This window comes from Rhinoderma darwinii, chromosome 13, assembly GCF_050947455.1.
Source record: "Rhinoderma darwinii isolate aRhiDar2 chromosome 13, aRhiDar2.hap1, whole genome shotgun sequence".
NCBI classification, from domain to species: domain Eukaryota; kingdom Metazoa; phylum Chordata; class Amphibia; order Anura; family Rhinodermatidae; genus Rhinoderma; species Rhinoderma darwinii.
In genome coordinates, this window is record NC_134699.1 from 3,713,189 (window position 1) to 3,732,793 (window position 19,605).

The window sequence follows — 19,605 nt, forward strand, 5'->3', positions numbered from 1 at the left end:
GGTTGTAGTGAAGAAAAACACCTCACTTTTCAGCAATGTACAAGAGACCATCGGGACTGTCACAACCTCCCTCTAATGAATAGAAAAAGCCTGGTCACTATTAATAGCTGAAACCACAGTCCAAGGAATGCCTCATCAAGCCTTAGGGTCCATTAAAAGTCTACCGTTTTGAGTATACAGCTCCGATGCAGAGCCATGTGAATCAGTTGCAGCTGCTGCTCTGTGGCTATAGACTACATATAAACCCTGTATGTAATCTGACCCTGCAGATATAAGGTTTGAACGTACCGTGGTTCTCCCCTGGTGCTGAACTCTGTAGGTTGACTGGTCCATTCTTCACCTCAACCCCAAACTACAAAGAGAAATTACATTCATCAGTGATATTAAAATGTGACCGTGGATCTGACCTCTAGACCCTATGCAGGCGGCTAATTTGAAGGCTGAACCAGCATTCTGTAGTTTACTCCCTTCCAATAGAAAACATAGCTGAGATTGGAAGTGCTGGAGTCAATTATGAATACGTGACGTCATTCCTGTGTGAGTGACAACACCAGATCTCCATAAAAACGCATTGATGTGGTATTGTCACGCTTGTTGGGCTGTGTCTGCTCTAACAACAAGGCTCAGAAATTATCATTACAATAGGAAACAATATTTTAATTATTTTTTTGTGTGGAATTTCCCTCGAAATGTGTAACTTTTGTGTGTCAACCATAGAGAGCACAACATCACTCATCTGGGTGGGGCTTTGCCTATCACAATAGTCTCAGCCAATCAGCTTTTATTTCAGCTCAGTGATACTGAATGGCCAAGATAAGTAGGGACTCCGACACTGAAGTGGTGTCAGCGTGCAATCCCTCAGATTGCTGTATATTGGGATGACTACACCATTTATAGACATGTTGATGTCTTTATTGCATGTACATCGAACTCATAACAGTTGCCCTTTAAATACATAGAACTATATAAAACAGCCAAAAACATACAACAGTCCTCCTTATGTTCTAGTTTGTCCCCTTTGATCATGAGCAGCTTTAATATACAAATATAAGAAGTGCTTCAAGTGTAAAGGTTACATGTTGCCTTAAGCAGGAGCGAGGAACGCAAACGCCTGTCCCGTACATAGAGTCACTGATCCAACAATAGATCGTTCAATAAAAGTGATGTCATTGGGAACCAGATAAACAAGTTTCTAAACATGTCATTATAATATATATTAATCCTAAACGCGAATATTTCACATGGCAGAATGGAATATACGCATATACTTATAGTGTATGTCCACCACTGAGCAGCAGTTTACAGATAATATTTAAATATGAACTACATAAATAGTGGAGTCACTGTGTACATACATAACATCACTTGTACTGATCCTGATCCTGCGTTACATCCTGTATTAGACTCCAGAGCTGCACTCACTGTGTACATACATTAGAAAACTTATCCTGTACTGGTGCTGAGTTACATCCTGTACTATTTTCGAGAGCTGCACTCACTATTCTGCTTGTTTGATGCACTGTGTACATACATTACTTATCCTATACTGATCCTGAGTTACATCCTGTATTATACTCCAGAGCTGCACTCACTATTCTGCTGGTGGAGTCACTGTGTACATACATTACTTATCCTATACTGATCCTGAGTTACATCCTGTATTATACTCCAGAGCTGCACTCACTATTCTGCTGGTGGAGTCACTGTGTACATACATCACTTATCCTGTACTGATCCTGAGATATCCTGTATTATACTCCAGAGCTGCACTCACTATTCTGCCGGTGGAGTCTCTGAGTAAATACATTACATTACTTATCCTGTACTGATCCTGAGTTACATCCTGTATTATACTCCAGAGCTGCACTCACTATACTGCTGGTGGAGTCTCTGAGTAAATACATTACATTACTTATCCTGTACTGATCCTGAGATATCCTGTATTATACTCCAGAGCTGCACTCACTATTCTGCTGGTGGAGTCTCTGAGTAAATACATTACATTACTTATCCTGTACTGATCCTGAGTTACATCCTGTATTATACTCCAGAGCTGCACTCACTATTCTGCTGGTGGAGTCACTGTTTACATACATTACATTACTTATCCGGCACTGATCCTGAGTTATATCCTGTATTATACTCCAGAGCTGCACTCACTAGTCTGCTGGTGGAGTCACTGTGTACATACATTACTTATCCTGTACTGATCCGGAGTTACATCCTGTATTATACTCCAGAGCTGCACTCACTATTCTGCTGGTGGAGTCACTGTACATACATTACATTACATATCCTGTACTGATCCTGAGTTACATCCTGTATTATACTCCAGAGCTGCACTCACTATTCTGCTGGTGGAGTCACTGTTTACATACATTACATTACTTATCCGGCACTGATCCTGAGTTATATCCTGTATTATACTCCAGAGCTGCACTCACTAGTCTGCTGGTGGAGTCACTGTGTACATACATTACTTATCCTGTACTGATCCGGAGTTATATCCTGTATTATACTCCAGAGCTGCACTCACTATTCTGCTGGTGGAGTCACTGTATACATACATTACTTATCCTATACTGATAAGAACAGGCTTTTTAACCCGTTAGTGACCGCCCCATAGTGTTTTTACGGCACTGCATCGGCATAAATAAACAGAGCAGGGAGCCATTAAATCTCCCTGCTCTCAGCTGCCAGAGGTAGCTGAGGGCTGGGGACATCCCTGCTGGAACGGGTGAGATCGATATCAGTATCGATCTCACCCATTTAACCCCTCAGATGCGGCGCTCAATAGCGAGCTTCGCATCTGAGTTGTTTTGGAGAGAGGGAGGGATCTCCCTCTCATCCAACCGACACCCAGCGATAAGATTGTCGAGTGTCTGTCTTCTATGGCAGCCGGGGGCCTAATAAAGGCCCCCAGATCTGCCTGTAGTAAATGCCTCTGGCATGACCTAGCAGATGCCTGTCCATTTTACACGGACAGGCATTATACACTGCAATACAGAAGTATTGCAGTGTATTATAAATGTGATCGGAGGAGCACATAGTGAAGTCCCCTAGTGGGACTAGTAAAAAAGTTAAAAAAAAGTTTAATAAAAAGTGGAAAAAAAAATGAATAACCCAGCTTTTCCCCTTACAAACTGCTTTATTATTAAAAAAGCAAAATAAAGTAAAAAAGTTACGCATATTTGGTATCGCCGCGTCCGTAACGACTCCAACTATAAACTTATTACATCATTTAACCTGCAAAGTGAACGTCGTAAAAAATTAAATAAAAAACCATTCAACAATTGCTGTTTTCTTTAAAAAAAAATGTGATAAAAAGCGATCAAAAAGTTGCATCTACTCTAAAATGGTACCGATAAAAACTACAAGTCGTCCCGCAAAAAAAAAAGCCCTCATACAACCGCATCAGCGAAAAAATATGAAGACACAAAAACAAATAATTTTGAAAAAAAAGGGTTTTCACTGTGTAAAAGTAGTAAAACATACAAAAATTATATAAATTTGGTATCGTTGCAATCGCAACAACCCGCTGAATAAAGTTATTGTGCTATTTATACCACACAGTAAACGGCTATTCCCCCCCAAAAAAAGTTAATAAAAGTTAATCAATAAATTCTATGTACCCCAAAATGGTGCTATAAAAAAGTACAACTTGTCCCGCAAAAAACAAGACCTTATACAGCTATGTCGACGCAAAAATAAAAAAGTTATAGCTCTTTGAATGAGACGATGGAAAAACGTAAAAAATGACTTGGTCATTAAGGTCTAAAATAGGCTGGTCCTTAAGGGGTTAATGCTATCATTTTACCACTTAGGCGGGATTCACACGACCGGGTCCCGCCCGAGCCCGAGTGTCGGCCGGTAAAATCGGCCATTTTGCCCGGCCGGTTTGCATAAAGTTTTGCATCCGTTTCGGGCCGGGCAGATCTGGACAGTGACATCAGCGGCAACTCCTGAAGGGGAATCCCCATGTGTTCGGGGATTCCGCTTCAGGAGTTTCCCCTGATGTCACTGCCCAGATATGGACAGAGACATCAAGCGCTCTGTCCAGGAGCGGAATCCCCGAAAACACGGGGATTCCGCTCCTTCAAGGAGCTAAAGTGCGGCTAGCACATAGCAGAGCGGGGAGATACCTCCCTGCTCTGCTATAGTGGCGTCGCTACAGTAGTAGCAGCCGCAGCAGCTGCTAGCGGTGCCAAGGAAGGTGTCGCCGAGCCAGGGTGCTTTTAACAAGCAGGGGAAGGGAGCCAGAGCAGCGCTCCCTCCACCTGCTGTACACCCCGGCCCTGCCACACCGTGTACAGCGTAGCCATTCGTCCGAATGGCATCAACTCCTCCTCCTCACATGCACTCTGCGCTGTGAGGAGGAGGAGATAGAGCGCAAGCTCCGGAAAACCCTGCCATCACTCGGGACACATTCCGGTGATGGCCGTGTAATACCCGGCCCCATAGACTTCTATGGGAGCCGGGCGGCCGGGTACCCGGCCAAAAATAGAGCATGTCCTATTTTTTGACGGCCGGTTTTCCCGGCCGTCAAAAAATCGGTCGTGTGAATAGCCCCATTAGGGGTCTATTGTTCCTAATGCAGCCGGGAAACCCTGCCGTGTGAATGAGGCCTTACAGGACAATTATGCCAATATTAGAATACAGTTGATGAACAGGGATAGTAAGAGGATAAATAGTACTTAATATTTGTAATATTCTCCTCTTTATATTGCTGGAGCTTCGTACATCGGTAAAGTATATGTATTAGATCAGCAGCAGGGGTCTGACATTCTGCACTAATCCTCGTTCCTTATTGCAGCCTTCTACAGACTTTTTGGGAGAGTTTTAGGTCATATGGTAAATCCTGGATGTAATTATTATTAGTTATTCTCGGTACACTGGATAGAGCGTTATTCCATATCTTTCTGTGTGTAGCATAAACATCTGTCCAAACTTACATCAGAGTATATATTAGATATCACGTGACTTTTTTATAGATCTTTGAAATCATTTTCTTTATTTTTTTTGTTTTTTTTTAGGTTTATTGCTCAAGAAAACCATCATTGATTCCAGATTTTATACTTCTCAGCTGCAAATACCGAAAAAATGGTTTTCAGGTAAGTTGCATTCCGTTTTTGAGCACATTATAAGGTTTAAAAGATCAGTCAAAAATTTGTGAAAGGCAGAAAACTCCATATTTATTCCAAAAAATAAAAATCTGGCCTTTGTGAGTCAATATTAAACATACGTCCCAATGGTGGCAATTTTAAGAACCCTTTAATTCTGTGCAGTTATTGTATTATACAGTTAGAGGTTTTCCGGGACTGTCATATTGATGGAATGTTTTTAGGATAGTCCATCAATATCAGATCGGTGTGGTCTGATGTCGTGCCCTCCCCACCAATCAGCTGAGGGTGAAGGGGCCGCGTTGCTCTGGGCAGCACTGCATTCAGTTCATTGTTGACCAGGCTCCGCGCTGTACATTTTGGTTGGGGCTGTGCCTGGTTCTGCGGCTCTCTAAATCTCAGTCCCATTCAAGTGACTGGGTCTGAGCTGCTATGCCTGGCACTGCCAAAACCAAATGCTCGGAGCCTGGTAAACAATGAAGGGGATGCGCCCGTTCTAAGGTCAGCTGATCAGATATTGATGGATTATCCTAAGGATAGGATATTAATATCAAAGTCTCGGAAGACCCCTTTAAGACTTAGAGTGTATGCACCCTTACAGAAAATCAGCAGCATAAAAGATTTGCCGCCTTTGGTGCGCCATTTCCTTAGTACACACAGACTTGTAAATCTCAGCTGTCTTTTGCTGCCAGTAGGGGGCGATCTGCATACATCTGTAGATGGTCCTGTTGCTGCCACTAGGGGTGATCTGTATACAACTGTATATGCTGTTATTCGCCTGTTTCCGCCACTAGGGGGCAATTTGTGAATGGCTCTCATTTACCCGAAAAGGGTCTGTGTACAGATTGCTCCCCTAGTGGTGGTGGTAATAGATAAGTGAGATCTTAACAAGTCTGTGTGTGGGAAACAGAGGAAAAATCTCCATAAATCATTGATGCTGCTGTTTATTGGTAAGGTTAGGGTCATTATACACCTTGTACCTCAGGATTACTTTCCTTGACGGATCCTTCTTGCTCCTCTTCAACGTCTGAGCTGCTGACGGCATTCCCCATGATGAGATCTCTGCTGAGAGAAACATTTGACTATTACTCTCATCCTCCTGTTAGAAGCTTCTGTCATTAACAAACCATCAGAGACACAAACAGACTCAGGAGAAATCCAATATCCAGAATTGGTTAAAAGCTTTTTGATCTTTGCAGAACTTGCTGTTATTTTCACTTCCATAATTCCTTTATTTCCTCATTGAATTTTTGTGTTCATATTTTAGGGACGTGAACGTGCCCTCACAATATAACAGTTCAATGTGATCATTCCTGCAGATTATAATAGATAGGGGGTGAGTTGTTGATGAGCGTGATGTAGAGGAGATTAGATGTACACAAACTTTTATTTTGCATCATCTGGTTTTATAATAAAGCGATGTACGATGTGTAGATACTGAGACTTTTAATAGGACCGACTGTACAACCAGGGAACTGCTATTTAATCACATTGTAGAGAACCTGTCACTGGTCTTTAAATGACAGCATTTGTATTAAATATGAGCAACTGCATTCTCGAAATGGCCCCGTAAAGTTCCACCTGGGGCCCCAGAATAATTCAGCTCTAACCACTTGTCTGCTCAGAAAGTGTATAAATTCTCTGCAAGCTCAAGAGGGGGTCACATCACATGACACAAGACTCCTTTTGTGTCTAAGGAGACAGTTGTAGGACTAAGTTCTGGACCCCTCCTAAAGTATAATACAGGATGTATATTAGAATCAGTAGTGGATAAATAGGATAAGTAATGAATGTATGCAGTGACTCCACCAGCAGAATAGTGAGTGCAGCTCTGGAGTATAATACAGGATGTAACTCAGGATCAGTCCAGGATCAGTAATGTAATGTATGTACACAGTGACTCCACCAGCAGAATAGTGAGTGCAGCTCTGGAGTATAATACAGGATGTAACTCATGATCAGTATAGGGTAAGTAATGTAATGTATGTACACAGTGACTCTACCAGCAGAATAGTGAGTGCAGCTCTGGAGTATAATACAGGATGTAACTCATGATCAGTATAGGGTAAGTAATGTATGTACACAGTGACTCCACCAGCAGAATAGTGAGTGCAGCTCTGGAGTATAATACATGATGTAACTCCTGATCAGTATAGGGTAAGTAATGTATGTACACAGTGACTCCACCAGCAGAATAGTGAGTGCAGCTCTGGAGTATAATACAGGATGTAACTCAGGATCAGTATAGGGTAAGTAATGTATGTACACAGTGACTCCACCAGCAGAATAGTGAGTGCAGCTCTGGAGTATAATACATGATGTAACTCCTGATCAGTATAGGGTAAGTAATGTATGTACACAGTGACTCCACCAGCAGAATAGTGAGTGCAGCTCTGGAGTATAATACAGGATGTAACTCAGGATCAGTATAGGGTAAGTAATGTATGTACACAGTGACTCCATAGTGGATCCTGTTAGCCATCATTCCCCTGCAGCAGTGCCAGTCACATTGCCCATATAGTGATATTCTATGTTCTTCTCTTCCCACACACCAGGAAGTTTCCCTGGATGGAGTGATCTGTGTTATATGATGTCTTCTCCTGGGACAGAGTGTGCCAGAGCTGCAAGAAATCCCGAAATCCCACTGAATTGGGGATGTTAGGGGCTTCTGCTTGTTACCTCCTTGGTTGTGGACCCTCTGTGCTATGATCAGATGGCTGCTGCCTAGACTGAGGAACCACCGTTTTTCACCTGCAAGAAGGTTTTAACTTGATATAAGAGAATTCCCACACTGCAGAATAGTGGAGAAAGGGTATAGGATAAAATTGTGGGGCTGCGCTCTGAAAGGGGACATAAGGTTAGTAGTCAGAGTATATAATATATATGGTAAAGGATTTATTAAACTTCAGATAGTTGTAGAAGTTTCAGGGGTAACAGCACCCCTTCCTCAGACATCGAGTATCACTATCATCATAGACGGGATTCTTCACTGTAAGAGCAGTGAGACTATAGAACTGTGCCCCCAATGTTGGAATGGTTCATTCATTGAACAAGTTCAGGAGGGGCCTGGAGGCTTTGCTAAAAGAAATCAAATAATATTACAAGTTATGGGTCCTAGAGTCCGGAGATGGGACTCTGATCCAGTGATTTATTGTGATTACCAGATTTGGAGCTGTGAGGGAATGTTTTGGGAATTTTTTTGCTTTTCCTCTGGATGAGCACTGCAGAATTATAGGCTGGACTTGATGGACCTGTGTCTTCTTTCAACCTTGTCAACTGTGTAACACACGCACGCACGCACGCACGCACACACATACATAAATATCACTCGTACATACATATATCTCTCACACAAACACACATATATGTACAGTAGTGTTTCAAAAAATAGTTTTTTGCGGGAGGAAAAATCTGCCTCAAAATTCCTTCAGGAATTTTGAGGCAGATTTTGACGTGCCGGCAGAACATTTGCTGCGTTTTTTTGCCCACGGCCATTGAGCGCCACGGGCAAAAACGCGATCTCTGCCTCCCATTGATGTCAATCCGAAGTCAGAGATGGAAACGCCCGAAGAAAGGACAAGTCGCTTCTTTTTCCTGCAAGTGTTTTTTACCTCTTGCAAGATAAAAGCGTCTCTACCTCCCATTAAAATCAATAAAGGCAATTTTGGGCGTTTTTTGGCCACGTTTCCGATGTGGTTTCCGTGTCAAAAACAGCGCCAAAATACCCCGTGTGAACTAACCTTAATAACTTTTATTTGCCTATATGCACTGGAAATCCTACACATTCAATTCCAAATCACAACAATAAGAACAACATTTCTCGAGTTTCTGTTAATCCTTTACAGAAAGTCAAGAAAAAGGAATATCAGGATGTTCAAAAAATGAGCAGTGCCGGCATTTTTATGTAAAAACTCAAAAATGTAACCAGGGGCGTTACTAGGAAAGAATGGGCCCCATAGCAAACTTTTGACCGGCCCCCCCCCCTCCCCTGGGTATCACACAACCCCCCCCCCCTTGTAGACAGTGCCCCCTGTAGATAGCACCATACAGCGCCCCTGTAGATAACACCATACAGCGCCCCTGTAGATAACGCCATACAGCCCCCCTGTAGATAACGCCATACAGCCCCCCCTATAGATAATACCATACAGCCCCCCCTGTAGGTAACGCCATACAGCCCCCAACCCACCCCCCCCCCCCAAAAAAAAACGGCCTATACTTTGTCCTACAAAAGAGATGTATCCCCTATCCACAGGACAGGGAATACATGTGTGATTGCTGGCAGCGATAAGGAGAACATGAGACCAAAAGTCCCCTCAAGCTCTCCATGACAAACCTCGGACTTCCGGCGTCTGCGCAGGTCAATAAAAATGAAAGGAGCGCTGGTCACGCATGCACGCAAGCACGACCGGTGCCTAATTCATTTCTATGGAGCTGCCGACAGACGCCGAAAGTCCGAGGTTTGTCATGGAGAACTTCAGGGGACTTTCGGTCCCTTATCGCTGCCAGCGATCACACATGTATCCCCTCTCCGGGATGCATGTCTTTTGTAGGAACAACCCCTTCAGTGGCGTCACGCTGTAGCAGCCATAGCGGCTGCTAGCGGAGCCTCTGGCCATGTGGGGGGCCCGTGCCGGCGGGCGGCGCGGTCCCCCTCACGCTGCGGGTCCCTCTAGCAGCTGCTACAGCGGTAGTTACGCCACTGAATGTAACGTAATACCTGAAAAATGTTTGAGATTTCCCTTCACTGAATTAATATTTGGTGGCATCACCGCTGATTCTGAGAACTCTTGGCATCGGTGTTCCATGGAGTCGACAACTTGTGGCCCCTCTGAGCAGATATCCGGTCCAGGAAGATTGGACGACGCTCCACGGTTCTTCTGCATTTTTGGGTTTTGCCTCATAAACATCATTTTTGATGTCACCCCCACAAGTTCTCTATGGGATTGAGGTCGGGGGTTGGGCTGCCACTCCATTACCTCAATCCTGTTTGTCTGTAACCGAGATATTGTTCTCTTACTGAAGTGTTTTGGGTCATTGTCGTGTTGAAACCCATTTCAAGGGCATTTCTTCTTCGGCATAGGGCAACACGATCTCCTCAAGTATTTTGATATATTCAAACTGATCCATGATCCCTTGTTTGTGATAAATAGACCCAACACCAAGGTACGAGAAACATCCCCATATCATGATTTTTGCAGCACCTTGCTTTACTGTTTTCACAGTGTACTGTGGCCTGAATTCAGTGCTCGGGGGTCGTCTGATTCAAGGTCTGCGGCCACTAGACCCAAAAAGAACAATTTTGCTCTCATCAGTCCGCAAAAAGTTGCACCATTTCTCTGTGGGCCAGTCAATGTGGTCCTTGGCAAATTTGAACCTATTGAGGACACGTCTTTTTTTGCGGGGAGTTCTTGCTGGTAACTCGGCTTCGCTTAATCGCCTTCTGATCGGAGCGGATCACCGGTAATCTCAGATCTTCTTTGATCTTTCCGGCGGTGATCATTGGCTGAGCCGTTACCATTTTGGCTATTCTTCCATTCATTGAACAGTAGTTTTCCGCTTCTTTCCGCGACCTTCAGGTTTTGGTCGCCACTTCAAGGCATTTGAGATCATTTTAGCTGAGCAGACGATAATTTGCTGCACTTCTCTAATGTTTTTCCCTCTCCAATCAACTTTTTAACCCCTTCCCGCCGCCGCCCTTTTTCAGATTTTCATTTTCATTTTTTCCTCCCCACCTTCCAAAAACCATAACGTCTTTATTTTTCCGTCGATATAGTCCTATGAGGGCTTGATTTTTGCAGGACGAGTTGTAGTTTTTCATAGCATCATTTATTTTTCCATATAATGTACTAGGAAACGAAAAAAAAAATATTTGTGGGGTAGAAAATGAAAAAAAAACAGCGATTCCTCCATGTTTTTTTGCGCGCCGTTTTATTAGGCCCCCAGGCAGCCATAGCAACCATCACCCCCCTGCGACTGTGCTGCGGGGGGGGGGGGGAGTGTGATGAGCTGTTAGAGGGGGTCGCCCCCTCTTTCTAACTATTTAAATGCTGCGGTTGCTATTTACCGCAGCATTTAACGAGTTCAACTAGCGGGATCGCGTTCGAGTGCGATGCCGCTCGTTACTCTGAAGTGTCGTCTGTAACAAACAGCCGACATCGGCATCGTATGAAGTGGATTCACTCCGTGAGCCCGTTCCATACTTCCCCTACCCGGCTATTACGTAACTGTATGTCATATGTCGGGAAGGGGTTAATCAAAGTCGGTTTTTCATCAGAAGAATGTCTGGAATGACCCATGATCCCCAGTATTTCAGAAGGAAACGCACTATAACCAACCTGTGCCGCATTTGCCCCCTCCTACCTTATAAGGGCCATAATTTACCCCTGTTATTCCACAGAATGATGGACTTCACCAATTTCCCTCCTCACTGCTATTATTGTGAACGAGCCCCTTTCAACGAATGATTCAATTCCTCAGAATAAGCGGCATGTCCTGATTGTTGGCTCTGGTTTTTTCTACTACACTAAATTATTTGCTATGTAGAAATATCACTTCTACCAAAAACATTGATTTATCAGGTTAATGATGTTGGACGGCTACTGTACTTACACACACACACACACACACACACACACACACACACACACACACACACACACACACACACACACACAGGGTCTACATACATATATAAAAACACATATACAGTGACGTAGCTATAGGGGTCGCAGTTGTGACCGGGCCCCTAAGCCTGGGGGGCCCACGGGCCATACAGAATGCTTGTTATATAAATTTTCTGTGCCGTGAAGCCGGCACTTCCTGGTTACGGTCACATGGTACACTTAGTGTACCATGTGACCGTGTTGTCACGTGACACGTCTTCCAGCCAGTGCAGTGGAAGAGCCCGTGCGGAGGACTCCAGGTGAGCTGCAGAGTCTGTATTGTAATGTAATGTGTTGTGTTGTATTGTGTTGTGTTTTATTGTGCTAGCTTGTAATGTATTGTAATGTAATGTATTGTGTTGTGTTGTCTTGTAATGTATTGTGTTGTATTGTGCTGTTTGCGTGTGGAGAGGGGGGGCCCGTTAAATTACAGCCCCCGCTCCTCTCTCCACCGCAAACTGCACAATACATTACATACTGTGGGTCGCGTCCCCCTGGGGGGGGGGTGTGAAGACCTCCGGGGGGTCGCGAGTCACTCACCGAGGTCCCGGTTCCATCAATGCTGGAGCAAGGAACTGACGTCTCCTTGCTTCAGCATTCACTGTGCCCTGAGCAGCTCGACGCAGGCTGGCGGGATGTAGCGACATCATCGCGCCTGTCTGCGCCGAGTTACTCATAGACAAACACTGGAGAGCAAGACCCAAATAGTTGGCGGGCAAATTAGCGATCAATCTAAATGGATGCCTGCTGGCAAAATAGGCCTTTTTTTCAACTATAAGTGAGGTAAAATAACATTGCGCCGCTTCCACGCTTGAAAGGCGCTGATTGACGGGGCAAGTCATTCTGCCCCGCCAATCAGCGTCATTGGACGACGCTCGTTCAACTCCTGCAGACCCGCTCAGAAGAGAGCAGATCTGCATCGCCAGCGAACAGGAACGGGATCATGTATGTTTCGTTTTTTTCTCATAAAACTGTTAATGGCAATATCTATAGTGGGGGCTCTATCTACAGGGGAGTCGTCTATATGTGGGCCACTATATACAGGGGTGGTCTATATGTGGGGATTCTAGAAAAAATTAGAATCTGAGACGTCACCAGTGAGTCACTTAATGTAAATGTTTATTCTGCCGCTAATCAGTACTCTAGTCACTGTATGATCTGCAGCGAGATGATTATGATATGATTTTTTTTTGTGAAACAGCATCTCCCAGCATATCCTCACCATTGTTCGGGCCATGCTGGGAGCTGTAGTTTTACGCCGTACAAACCTATACGGCAGGGGGGGGCACTAAATTGAGCTGTAATTGTTGTGGTGCTGTATATATGTACTGATCTTGGTTCTGATGCTGTATGTAAGTACAGAGCTTGGTTCTGATGCTGTATGTAAGTACAGAGCTTGGTTCTGGTGCTGTATATACGTATGAGATTGGTTTTGGTGCTGTGTCTATATGTAATGAGTTTTGTTCTGGTGCTTTATATATGTACTGAGCTTGGTTCTGGGGATGTATATATGTATGGGCTTTGCTCTAGTGCTGTATTTATGTACTGAGCTTGGTTCTAGTGCTGTATACATGTACTGAACTTTGTTCTGGTGCTGTATTTATGTACTTAGCTTGGTTCTAGTTCTGTATATATGTATTGAGCTTGGTTCTGGTGCTGTATATATGTCAGATCTTGGTTCTGGATCTGTAGTTATATAGGATACATTTATAATAACAAAATTGCAGGGCAGATGGAATTTTTCTCAATTCATTGTATATTTAACGGGAATCTGTCAGGTAGTTTTAACCCCTTGAACCGCCACCATGCAGTAATACATGACCTGACAATATTTCCAAACATTCCCTTGTATGTTTTTTTCAGATGCAGCAAAATTCTTAAAATCCTCTTTTAAAACGACACACACTATATGCTAATTACTCATTAGAGGGTAATGGGGCGGAATCACTATCCTGAAGAGTCACATAGTCCTGACTCCAAACCCAACTTTCCATGTTTGAGTGACATCTCCCTGGCTGATACAACTTTCTCGGATGCGCCATTGCCTTGTACACGAGGGGGGGGGGGGGGTTGTGTGGCACTATACACAAAGGGGGAGCTGGGTGGCACTACACACAAGGGGGGGGCTGTGGCTCTATCTACCGGGGGCTGAGTGTGGCGCAATCTACAGGGGTCTGTGAGTGGCACTTTCTACTAAGGGGGGGGGGGGCTGTGCTGCACTTTCTACTGAGGGGGGCTGTGTGGCACTATATACAGTGGGAGCTGTATAGCGCTATATACAGTGGGGGCTTTATGGCACTATCTACAGGGGGCTGTATGGCACTATATACTATGGGGAGGTGGGGGTGCTATCTACAAATGGGTTGTGCCACTGTCTATAGGCGGGGCTATATAGCACTGTCTACAGGAGGGCTGTATAGCACATTCTACAGGGGGCACTATTTATAAGGGGGGCTGCTTGTGGCACACGGGGAGGGGGGCCCGGTCAAGAGTTTGCTATGGGGCCCAGTCTTTCCTAGTTACACCCCTGTATGGGGGGCATCATACTGTATGGGGAGCTGATATGTGGGCATTATACTGTATGGGGAGCTGATATGGGAGGCATTATACTGTATGGGGAGCTGATATGGAGGGGCATTATACTGTATGGGAGCGGATATGGGGGGCATTATACTGTATGGGGAGCTGATATGGGAGGCATTATACTGTATGGGGAGCTGATATGGAGGGGCATTATACTGTATGGGAGCGGATATGGGGGGCATTATACTGTATGGGGAGTTGATATGGAGGGGCATTATACTGTATGGGAGCTCATATGGGGGCATTATACTGTATGGGAGCGGATATGGGGGGCATTATACTCTATGGGGAGCTGATATGGGGGGCATTATACTGTATGGGAAGCTCATATCGGGGGCATTGTACTCTATGGGGAGCTGATATGGGAGGCATTATACTGTATGGGAGATCATATGGGGGCATTATACTGTATTGGGAGCTAATATGGAAGGCATTATACTGTATGGGAGCTGATATGGGAGGCATTATACTGTGGGGAGCTGATATGGAGGGGCATTATACTGTATCGGAGCTCATATGGGGGCATTATACTGTATGGGGAGCTGATATGGGGGGCATTATACTATATGGGGAGCTGATATGGGAGGCATTATACTGTATGGGGGGGCATTATACTGTATGGGAGCTGATATGGGGGGCATTATACTGTATGGGAGCTGATATGGAGGGGCATTATACTGTATGGGGAGCTGATATGGGAGGCATTATACTGTATGGGAGCTGATATGGGAGGCATTATACTGTATGGGGAGCTGATATGGAGGGGCATTATACTGTATGGGAGCTCATATGGGGGCATTATACTGTATGGGAGCTGATATGGAGGGGCATTATACTGTATGGGGAGCTGATATGGGAGGCATTATACTGTATGGGAGCTGATATGGGGGGCATTATACTGTATGGGAGCTGATATGGAGGGGCATTATACTGTATGGGGAGCTGATATGGGAGGCATTATACTGTATGGGAGCTGATATGGGAGGCATTATACTGTATGGGGAGCTGATATGGAGGGGCATTATACTGTATGGGAGCTCATATGGGGGCATTATACTGTATGAGGAGCTAATATGGAAGGCATTATACTGTATGGGAGCTGATATGGGGGGCATTTTACTGTATGGGAGCTGATATGGAGGGGCATTATACTATATGGGAGCTGATATGGAGTGGCATTATACTGTATGGGGAGCTGATATGGAGGGGCATTATACTGTATGGGAAGCTCATATAGGGGGCATTGTACTGTATGGGGAGCTGATATGGGGGGCATTATACTGTATGGGAAGCTCATATAGGGGGCATTGTACTGTATGGGAGCTGATATGGAGTGGCATTATACTGTATGGGGAGCTGATATGGAGGGGCATTATACTGTATGGGAAGCTCATATAGGGGGCATTGTAATGTATGGGGAGCTGATATGGGGGGCATTATACTGTATGGGAAGCTCATATAGGGGGCATTGTACTGTATGGGAGCTGATATGGGGGGCATTATACTGTATGGGAAGCGCATATAGGGGGCATTGTAATGTATGGGGAGCTGATATGCGGGGCATTTTACTGTATGGGGGCTGATATGGGAGGCATTATACTGTATGGGAAGCTCATATAGGGGGCATTGTACTGTATGGCGGGCATTATACTCTATGGGGGCTGATATGGGGGGCACTATACTGTATGGGGGCATCTATGTGGGGCATTATACTGTAGGGGCTGATATGGGGAGCATTATACGGTATGGGGCTGTTATGGGGGGAATTATACGTTATGGGGAATTATACTGTGTGGGGGCAGTTATGGGAGCATTATACTGTGTGGGGGCATTATACTATAGGGGCTGTTGGGCAAGGCGTCTGGGCATAGGAGCGCGCAGGGGTCTGATGATGGTGGTGTTGGGGAGGGGTAGGGGGCCCAAGCTGAATTCTTGCACCTGGGCCCATGAGCCTTTAGCTACGCCCCTGCACATATATACATAAAAAATATATACATAAAAACACATATATAGGGTCTACACACACACATACATAAAAACACATATATACATACATATAAATACACAAACACACATGTGAGATTCCCGTTATGTTGGCAGACTTTAGCGCAGTTTTCCCAACATGAAGAACTTCTCTTACGTTATCAGACGTGCTCACTGTCCCCCATAGACAACCCAGGACCCCGACTGTCCAGGAAAATCATCCCGTGTGACTACAGAAGACTGAACCGACTCTTACCCTGTATTACACCAATTAGTGGCCCCTGAGCCATCACTGGCGATTAGAGCATCTGTGTCTAGAGGCCACAATTACCGCCAAAATGAAGACCTTACACACGTTATTGACAATGTGACCTCCGGGGACTGCCGCGGTATCAGGTGCAGTGACTGCAGGTTTTTCTCATTATTTTCATCTATGTCTTCTTCAGGCTGCAGTGACAGTTTCAGGTTTGGTCTTTTGTGAATGTGAAGCTTTTCTCATATACTGGGGTGTCGCTTATACAGCAATTCCCTAATGTACTTGAACTATCGGAATCACTGTCTTTATGACTGCAACTGTTCATATAAGAGATGGGAGATGAAAGAATTCTCTGCTATTGCCCTATGAATCCCTCAGCATTTATGGCAGCCTGTATTCTGTATATGGAGCAGCAGACTTAGGCTTCTATAAAACATCTTTGTATCTGCTGATCATCTCCCAGGTCAATATTGGGGGATCAGGACCTTCCCTCTTGTATTAGTGATTCTGGTAATTCCACTCTGGTTTATGGAGTTGCTATTTATGAAATTCTCTTCTATATTCCGGTAGATTCACCACTTCAGGCTTCTTGTTCCATTCATTGAGACGGTTTGCGCTTCTAGAGCTCAGGTTCTGCATGAGTGACCTGAGACGTTTCATGGAAGGCGGAGGTTAAAAGAATAATATCTCATGTCCTTACCTGGAGAGTAGTCCTCCCTGCTGGAGCTGTGTATGGAGCGGTGCAGCAGAGCCGGGTCTGTGCACCTGTCACTCTACCTGCTGTAATATTACAGTCTAGGTGGAGCTCGGGGTGGAGCACTGATTTCTCTCAGTCTACTCTTTGTTTTCACAGCTACAGGCTAAATATGTTACTCACACCTCACACAACTTCTATCACGAGCAGGTTTCCACCTAAGATCAGTCGCCCCCTGCTGTCCAGTTATAGGAATGACATTCAGGCTTTCTTAGTTCTATCTATTTCTGGAATGCTGACAGACTGGCCACCATTACAGCTCCTGCAGCTTTTTATGGCTCTTGAACGATAGATCTGTGTATTACTGCCTAACAAGACAGATTTATTTTAAAGGGGTCTGAGAAGGTTTGGTGACAGCTAAATATCCACCTGCCCGCCACTCCCCATCTGCCTTCTCTTTTACCGTCTTCCGCCTGCCATCCACTCACCCATCTGCCATTTCTTCTCCTATCCTCCACCTGCCCTCCACTACCCCATCTCTTCTACCAACCTCCCCCTGCCCTCCATCCACCATCTCTTCTACCAACCTCCCCCTGCCCTCCAACCACCATCTCTTCTATCAACCTCAACCTGCCCTCCATCCACCATCTCTTCTACCATCCTCCACCTGCCCTCCATCCACCATCTCTTCTACCATCCTCCCCCTGCCCTCCATCCACCATCTCTTCTACCAAGCTCAACCTGCCCTCCATCCACCATCTCTTTTACCATCCTCCACCTGCCCTCAATCCACCATCTCTTCCACCATCTTCCACCTGCCCTCCCCTCCTCCATCCACCAACTCTTCTACCATCTTACGCCTGCCATCTCTTCTACCAACCTCCCCCTGCCTTCCATCCACCATCTCTTCTACCATCCTCCACCTGCCCTCCATCCACCATCTCTTCTACCAAACTTCACCTGCCCTCCATCCGCCATTTCCACTACCATCCTCCACCCACCATATCTTCTACCATCCTCCACCTGCCCTCCATCCACCATCTCTTCAACCATGCCTCACCTGCCCTCTATCCACCATCTCTTCTACCAACCTCCCCCTGCCTTCCATCCACCATCTCTTCTACCAACCTCCCCCTGCCTTCCATCCACCATCTCTTCTACCATCCTCCACCTGCCCTCCGCTCCTCCATCCAACATCTTTTACCATCTTTTGCCTGCCTTACCCTCCTATATCCCTTCTACCATCTTCCGCCTGCCCTCCACCCACCATCTCTTCAAGCATCATCCGAGTGCCCTCCCACACCTTCATCCTCCATGTTTACTACACTAGTCCATCCCTTCTACAATCATCCACCTGCCCTCCATCCCCACCTCTACCTGAGTCTCCCCATCCACCTGCTTTCCTTTGCAGCATTTCAATAATAACCTGCAGGAGCCATCAGTAGAGTACAGGCCACTTCTCTGTTATTGCACTGCCTATTGGGAATACTGACCCTCTATGGACATATCCATTGTATCCTGAGCATGCGGAGCAGATGACACCAAATGCAGCATAAAGGGGAAAGAAGTAAATGACCATTTTCTCATCTGCAATAATAGGTCACTACTGTGCTCTGCAGAAGCTTTACAGAATATCCAGCTGTCCTGCAATCCTGAAAGTCAAATCTGTGTTGATATGGTAGATGGGGGTGCATCGCTGGATAACTAGGCAGATTTGCTAGGGCTGGACGACATCTGCTGTGAGAGATGTAATGATGGCCAAATTGTCATCCAGTTTTTCCAGAAACAGATACTAGTTTCTAACATGATGACGGCTGCAGATTTCTATTTTCTGGGAATTCCTTGATTTTGTTCAGAATGTAAATAATATGCAGCTTTAAATTTTATTCTTTTACTGAAGAGACACATAAACAATATTGTGCTCTCCGGAGGAGTCTCGAGGTCGTAGTGAAGGTCGTGAGTGTCAGCACAATACAAAGGCGGATTGTACTGTCTGAGATATGTGGGCAGAAGAAACATTTGTAGCATCAGTCATTCTTTGTGTAACATTTCATGTCCGGGGCTCAATATGAAATACATGCGGCATATGTTCAACCATGACCAAGGATTCAGCACACAGGACAACCTCCCTGCTACATCTGCCCACAGTACTACTTCTCTATTCTGTATATATGGACACTGCACAGTACCACTTCCCCTGTCCTGTATACTGGGTGTAATTCTCAGTATCTGTATTATTCTGTATATATGGACACTGCACAGTACCACTTCTCCTGTCCTGTATACTGGGTGTAATGCTCAGTA

At 45.1% G+C, this 19,605-nt stretch overlaps 2 protein-coding genes across 17 annotated transcripts in view; one reads left to right on the top strand and one right to left on the bottom strand.

Moving 5' to 3' along the window:
* Positions 1 to 19,060, bottom strand: part of BCAS1 (brain enriched myelin associated protein 1) — an 87,764-nt gene extending 68,704 nt beyond the window's left edge. For 7 of the 15 annotated variants that reach the window (XM_075845430.1, XM_075845426.1, XM_075845425.1 and 4 more), the window contains exons 1-3: positions 18,795 to 19,059; positions 6,101 to 6,185; positions 289 to 352 (exon numbers count right to left, since the gene is read on the bottom strand). In XM_075845430.1, the coding sequence (XP_075701545.1) occupies positions 289 to 352; positions 6,101 to 6,185; positions 18,795 to 18,880 (235 nt within the window). In that variant the 5' untranslated portion in view covers positions 18,881 to 19,059. Of the gene's footprint in view, positions 1 to 288; positions 353 to 6,100; positions 6,188 to 17,307; positions 17,688 to 18,794 lie in introns of those variants that run through there. The other 8 variants (XM_075845427.1, XM_075845420.1, XM_075845422.1 and 5 more) reach the window with 6 other exon arrangements.
* Positions 1 to 19,605, top strand: part of LOC142665691 (prefoldin subunit 4-like) — a 270,809-nt gene that overhangs the window by 173,960 nt on the left and 77,244 nt on the right. For both annotated transcript variants that reach the window (XM_075845436.1, XM_075845437.1), the window contains one exon: positions 5,034 to 5,111. In XM_075845436.1, coding sequence (XP_075701551.1) covers positions 5,034 to 5,111 — 78 coding nt within the window. The remainder of the gene's footprint in view (positions 1 to 5,033; positions 5,112 to 19,605) is intronic.